This window comes from Nannobrachium achirus (assembly GCF_963921795.1).
Source record: "Nannobrachium achirus genome assembly, chromosome: 22".
NCBI lineage: Eukaryota > Metazoa > Chordata > Actinopteri > Myctophiformes > Myctophidae > Nannobrachium > Nannobrachium achirus.
The window spans coordinates 37650614-37658061 of NC_137829.1; the positions used below are offsets into that span (position 1 = coordinate 37650614).

At 41.6% G+C, this 7448-nt stretch overlaps 1 protein-coding gene across 1 annotated transcript; it reads left to right on the forward strand.

Moving 5' to 3' along the window:
- The first annotated feature begins 3579 nt into the window (after nucleotides 1–3579).
- On the forward strand, nucleotides 3580–7448 carry tmem177 (transmembrane protein 177). The gene is made up of 3 exons (XM_080753297.1): nucleotides 3580–3643; nucleotides 4327–4586; nucleotides 5700–7448. Exons 2-3 carry the CDS (start codon nucleotides 4386–4388, stop codon nucleotides 6429–6431), a joined length of 933 nt encoding a protein of 310 aa, XP_080609423.1. The 5' UTR covers nucleotides 3580–3643; nucleotides 4327–4385; the 3' UTR covers nucleotides 6432–7448.

Genomic DNA, 7448 nt, shown 5'->3' on the forward strand with positions numbered 1-7448 from the left:
ACATTGTGCTACCATGTGCTACCAACACAATTTGTTTTAGAAATATCACACTGTAGACACGACCTAAAGAAGTACTCAGTGTTCCCCATTATTTACCACAGAGGCCTTCTGCTGAGTGCGTTAACACTAGAGCCAGCCTGATATTTTGTTTCTCTTTTCTTTTTTGTTAATGGCATCTATACAGTAGTTCACAATGTGTCGTGTTGTGATCTTGTACATCTGGTATTGTTGACGAATTTAGAAGTTGTTAAATAGCAAACAAAAGTTGTGTTTGCGTAAGTAAAAACTTGAATGAAATCTATGAAATGTTGCAGAGTGGTAATGTGTTGTTACTGCTGTTGTATCCTACTGGCTCACCTGCCAGTGAGGAGCCTTCGTCCTACTCCTCCCGCCAAACACTCCCAGTTGACAGGTGCCACCCCCAGCCCGTAGGAGTACATGATATGATAAGATATGATATAGTATGATATGATATGATATGATATGATATGATATGATATGATATGATATAGTAGCCTACTTTATTATCAGTTAACACTGAAATTTGTCTTGAGACACAGCAGCCATTTATGCAAAACATATATACAAACATTTGACACAATGCACAACAAACAGGATTACATACATAAGGATAATACAGACAAGAGCAATGTCCACCCCCTAGTCTACCTCTGGCCAAACTCCTGATTAAGCCTTATATTAAAGTCGACAACATGCAAGCCCCACCCCGCTTCCCTCCTCGAACACGGGCCAATTGTGTTCGAATAGACCCACACAACCTCCGTAGTGGGCAGGGACTTGTAAATGTTGCACTTTTGGATAAAATATCAGACAAAACACTGGTAATTAGTTAGGACTGTTCAAAATCGAAATCAGTTTGGGACCAAGACATCTGATGGTCCGTAATCAAACTGGTGGACCTACCACTGTAATACCTGACTCCAGCATTCATTTACAACCTGTGCATAATCCCCGGCAGTCTCAGCCGCACCATTAACATTTAATAATGGCTTTCAGGCATTTTTACTCGTATCGAGCTGCTCAAAGGAAGACAGGTCATTACTTCTCAGCAACTGTACACATAATATTCTACACTTGCTTTCTTTCTTTCTTTCTTTCTTTCTTTCTTTCTTTCATTTGTGTGTGTGTGTGTGTGTGTGTGTGTGTGTGTGTGTGTGTGTGTGTGTGTGTGTGTGTGTGTGTGTGTGTGTGTGTGTGTACATTGTTATGCCTCACTGTCCCTCCCTCTCTGTCTCTCGCCCGCACACACACCCACACACACGCGCACACACACACACACACACACACACACACACACACACACACACACACACACACACACACACACACACACACACACACACACACACACACACACACACACACACACACACACACACACACACACACACACCTAATGTGATCATAGATCCTCTGCTCATAAAACGATTTCTGTGGACACACACGGACGCATAATATGTTGCCTTCGGCCATCCGGCCTAGCAGAGATATCCAATTTGGGAGTGACCCAGGCCAAGCAAAGTCAATTCCACTGAGATGCTGTGCAGGACTTTGAAAAGGCAGTCCTTGCCCTCTGGTGCAGTGGTTCTTCTTGTCGGATCCAGGGACCCTAATGGTTCCTTGGGAGCAGGGCTTGATGACGTTAACTTTTTGAGGCACTTGGACAAGTACATTTTCCATTCACTTGTCCGGGCACAAAAGTCAATTGTCCGGATAAAGATGAGACATTTCACATTTCTTTCTTAAATGCATGCATGCATAGGAGTCAGACATTGATTGATTGAAGACTTTATTCGAAGTTTGCATAGAAAAAGGAACAGTTTCATGACGGTACAGTTCACTGGTACAAGGTCAACTAAAAGGAGATCCTAGAAAGCACTTGGCTTATTTACACATCGCCTCCACTCCATATATGGGCAGTCCATAGTCTGCATACAGCACAAAGTTTTTACGAGCGTCACAAAAAAAGTTAAACCAAGAGCCACTTGTCCAACGGACAAGTATATTTTTAATTGTCCGGAAGGATTTATTACTTGTCCTGGACAACATGGCACACCTTAAAGGGCCACTTCACCTCTAGGACAACCAGATCTTATTTTATTGTTGTTTGGGACACGATCAACACAATCCTGAGTTATTTTTTGTGTTCAATCTGTGTTTTGAGATATTCTAGTATTTCAGCATGACTAGTGATGCATTTTGCATCATATGATGCATTTTGCATCATCGTGCTGCATCATATGATGCAAAATGCATCACTAGTCATGCTGAAATACTAAAATATCTCAAAACACAGATTGAACACAAAAAATAACTCTCTCAGAGTTAAGGGGTCCTTGAAATTAAAATGTTTGAGAACCAATGTGTCTGAATTAAAGTAGCTTAATTCTGCAAAGAAGACAGGAATACAATTCCTCAACAGTGATGTCAAAGACAAATGGCACAACCAGTTAAAGGTGCAGTGAGTGATACTTTTGGTTAAAATAAGTGTGAAATAGCTCAATACAGTAACAGTAACGGTGTCCAATGTCTGTCCAATTCTGTAGTAAACTCAAAATGCACTTTCCTTTCAGGATACTTATCCAGGATACAGGATAAACAAGATTCCCCCTATACTTTTAATATAGGGGGAAATAATTTCTCATATGGTGGTTTATCCTACATGTAGGTGTTTTATAACTTTTCTCTTCAATACTTGAAATTATAATTCAAAACTTTTATTCACAGCCCATGGCATGGCCAGACTAATATTTGCAATGGCAGTTTTGTCTGCCGGTTTCCAGGGTAGTTTATTTTTATTTAAGATCTGGAACAATTTTACACATGACAAATATGCAAAAATAGAGGAAAGGGTCAAGGCCGGGGCAAATACTTTTCATGCCCTATTCATCAGGGCGTGGATAATGTGTGCAAATCTTTGAATATTATATTTTGAGATGGGGGTCTGTGGCCAAATACATATCATTTTGAGGTCCTTCACATGAAAAAGTCTGAGTACCGCTGATGTAGAAACATATAGCCTATATATATTTTTTTAAAACCTTTGAAGGATTTGAAATATTGCACAAATTGCAAAATAGATAAAATATATAGATATTTAAATGGTTTCCTATGGAAATAAGCTTAGTCTTTTCTAGGATCTCCTTTTAGTAGACCTTGTACCAGTGAACTGTACCGTCATGAAACTGTACCCTTTCCTGTTCAAACTTCTAATAAAGTCTTCAATCAATCAATCAATCAATCAATCAATCAATCAATCAATCAATGGTCAATGATGTAAATCCCTGATTAAAATACGACCCCTGGTGGACTATTTAAGTACCTTTTTCTCAAACTACAAAACTTATTATGAAGCATAGTATAGTTTGTGCAATAAATGATATCCTATTGCATTTCACAAGCTACTAAAATGACCGTATTTAATATGGATTTATTATATGGAGTAGTAGAGTATTTTTGCTGCTTTAGATTGCAGCTAAAATAAATCGAATAATCTCAAGAGTTGTCGTATCGTATGTCGTAAAACTGACGCACAACATCAGGACTCAACTGGTTTCCGGCTGTTATTCATATGTAAGCTTGCTTAGCTGTCCTTGTAATGAAGTGCTACAGTACATAACGTGTAAGTTTTTCTTCTTAACATGCTGTGCCTCGTCTCTTTTATTGTTGGCAACGTATTCATCACAGCGATTGAAAACTATATTTATTATCGTTTGTTATGATCTGTTATCATCTTGTCAGTGTGGCAACGCTGGGCTGTCATTGAGTGTATGTACTGTTTAGAATAGGAATAGATCATATCTTGGACTGACTGTATGTCTGTATTTTTTACGTTGTGCTGCACTGTACCATAGCCACATTTTGTACTAAGTATAAATAAAATAGTGCTTTCTTAACCGCTTCTTATTCTGGAGTAAAATAGTAGATCTACAAGGCAATAAGCCCAGGGGTACCCCTGTATATTACGTACATATAGGCCTATATAGGGTTTAAATGAGTAGTAGTAAAGGAGTTCAATAGTTTTTTGTTTTGTTTTTGTTGCTATTACAGGTATGCAACTCTGAGAGTGTACAAATGGAACCAAAATTCCACATGGTCCAATAAAACATTTGAGAACCACTGTCCAAGTGGACTCCTAATGTGCCGCACATCAGTGTCATACATATTCTGAAGAAAACCTGGAGACTGACATTCAGTAAAATTGGGTCTTATTATGATTTATGATTTATGGACATGTTGATGACCCCTGGGTTTAATTGGTTAACTCACATTTACAAACTGACTTGTGTTTGTCTTTCTTAACAGATGCCTCCATCTGATGTCTGTACACTATCCAACACAAACATAGACTCCAAAGCCCCAACATGGCCTCTTCGTTCCTCAAGTACAGTGTGCTTCTTCAGAGGTATCGCGCTCCTCTGCTCATTGCCGGCTGCGGCGGGGTGTTTGTGGCCAACATGTTCTACCATGTTTTCCCTGACAAGTCCTACAGACAGCTCTACCAGGCCTGGAGTCAAGGAGAGCCAGCCAGCCTTTCTGATAAGCTGAACAAGGTCTTCCAGGAGGTAATAGTTTGTTAGTGCTCTAACCAGAATACACCAGGACCAGTTACCCATATATATGGAGACCCCTGAGGTGTCGGGCATATTCGCCTATGACAGATTCGCCTAAATGCATTTGGTCTTTTCGCCTGGCACTTTTGCCGTGGACGAGAGTCTTTTCACCTACCCTGTCTGGCCTATTCACCGCAGTTGAAGAGCCATTTCGCCTCCCCTCAGAGTGTCCATGTTTGCATGACAGTGGTGTTACAATTTAAAATAATGTTGAAATTAATGTCATTACGTCACTTGCATTAAGTAAAAACAGTATGACTTAAAATATTTTTTTTGCCATGTCCATGGTGTTTATGGACAGTATATGGACATGATTTGCACAGTGCACGTATCAATTAATTATTTGGACGCACCTGATTCCAATAGCTCTAATCTGTATTGATGTGATTTTTATGGAGTGCATAGGATAGCCACACCGTTTGACAGGTAGCACCACTGTCACAGTCACTATAATATTTAAATGAACGGCGGTGAATAGGCCAGACAGGGTAGGTGAAAAGACCCTTCTCCACGGCGAAAGTGCCAGGTAAAAGGACCAAATGCATTAAGGTCATAGGCAAAAGTACTGGTGACACCCCTGATACCCATATATGGAGATCCATGTACTGTATATGGAGATATGCTGTGAGAGCCCAAACATGCTTACTCAGTTATTCATTATGTGAAAGTCCTATGATGTCTATGACATCTGACATCATAACCTTTTATGCCCATACATAGAGATCCCTGTCTATAGAACCAGCCGTTTAGTGTGGTATATGAAGTCCTGTTAGATATGGGCTTAATATTGATGACATCAGGGAACTCCATATATGGGCATAAAAGGGATTATGTTAGTGTGACATCACAGTGACGTCAGAGCATGGTGTCAGAGCGACAAACCCATAGAACCGCAGTGTCAGGCTTGACCTACAGAGATACGCGGACAAGATGTGCCGGTTTTCATAGTTAACTGCGACCTATGGTCGCAAAAACAATGTAGCTCTTTTAATGGAGAAAAACCCTTATGTTGTTTATTCACCTTCATACAGTATTGTATTTAATACATAGGCCTATAATTCATAGGTGCTGAAGGACTATGGCATCAGCTCACCCGACCAGTACTCTGCGTTCGCCTCCTTTGGCTTCCACCCGGTCGGTGCCGGCGTCCCCTGGCTTCCGGCAGGGGCTCAGATCGGCATCCCCGCCAACTTCAACAGCACGTCCGACGACTCAGCCGGAATCACCAACCGCTCGGTTTTCATCAACGGCAAAATGGTTGAATGGGACAGTGACTCTGGCGCCGCCCTGAAGCAAGCGCTGGTCTTGTCCTCCGAGGCGCAGAAGTTTGCCATAGCGCGAGAAGTGGCCCGCTTGCAGTCCGGAGGGCCCGTCTTATGTGCTGCTGTGGCACCCGTCTGTCTGGGCGGAGTGTGGTTCTACAGCGTGTTTCTGAAGCAGGTTTTTGCGCTCCACACTGGACCCGTGCTGCTCCGGGCGGCCGCGAATGTTGCAGCCCTGGGGCTGGGTGCCGTGTCGTACCTCCTCGCCTCGGATTCCGTCAGCCAGTGGACGGACTACAACACGGACCAGCTCGCGGCCGGAGTGTCCCGTGCCTATGCCAAGGGAGGGGTGGAGTTCTATGACAAGATCTTGTCCAGGAACAAGACACTACGCTCACTGATGGGGCCGAAGGGAGAAGAGATGTATGCGCCCAGTGGGAACCTGTTCCCTGCTAACCTCCTCCAGCTCAAACACGCACCTTACACGTCAAGGAGAGCCGGTATCCTCAATCTGCTGAAGGAGGAGAAAGTATGAGGATTGTGGGGTGAGACTGGATGTCGTGTGTTAGACATAGGGCTGGTCTATATATATGTGTATATTATACAGATCTTGTCTGGGATTTTGGATTTCTAAAATTGTGATATGACTAAGTGTAATGGATAAGGGTTTTTATAACATGAGCCCTATTTTACACAAATAGCCACAATAGCCAATCTACAATCTCAAAGCGCATTGCGATGCTACACAATGTGGACTTGTAGAACTGCTATTTTGGACATTGTTTTTAAAAGATTACAGAGAAATTATGTTATTGTCACTCTATACTGTATTATCGTCACCAATAGTATCGATATTGAGGTATTTGGTGTGATATTTTATCCATATCACCCAGCATAGTTGTCCTCTGCACCAGTGGTTCTCATACATTTTCATATCAAGGACGGAAGGACCCCAAAATAATTGTTTGATTTGTCAATGGACCCATATCTGAAATGATGTTGTGCCAGGGAGGCAGGGACCCTCATACAAGATTTGTTGTTAAAATGTTACAAACTCAAAATGCGTCATGAAGCGACGCATAGTGAGCTTATAGCTAATAGATCTGTTTTCAAATAGCCTATGTGTAGGCTCAAGTGGATAAACGGAGGGTGCACATTTAAATTACTTTGCTGGGGACCCCCTGGTTCCCCGGACCCCACTTTGAGAACCAATGTTCTGGATTATTCATGATTCTGTTCAAAAGGAGAGTGAAAGGGGTGGGTGAGCTCTTGTAGAGAAGTCATACCAACATTAAGAACTGATATCTATCTAGCAATCTGCAGAAGACTGAGATACATTTGTTTTGGAATGGAATCAATTTTTAAGCTTGCCTTGTTGGGGTTTGTTGATTGGTTGAACGACATTTCTATGGAATTACATTTCATGGAATAAATGAAGAATAAAGCTCCATAGCCTATCAGTTCCACAGAATACAAGAAGTGAACTTATTGAGTAGATTAAACCATGGAGGGTTGCACACTCAGAAATAAGTACATTTTTATTGTTCCATAA

What these genes read in the sequence shown, in the direction of transcription:
- tmem177 (XM_080753297.1), top strand. Translation starts at nt 4,386, where the DNA reads ATGGCCTCTTCGTTCCTCAAGTACAGTGTGCTTCTTCAGAGGTATCGC. An exon ending in TGAACAAGGTCTTCCAGGAG is followed by an intron (nt 4,587 to 5,699) that starts GTAATAGTTTGT and finishes TATAATTCATAG; the next exon opens with GTGCTGAAGGACTATGGCAT.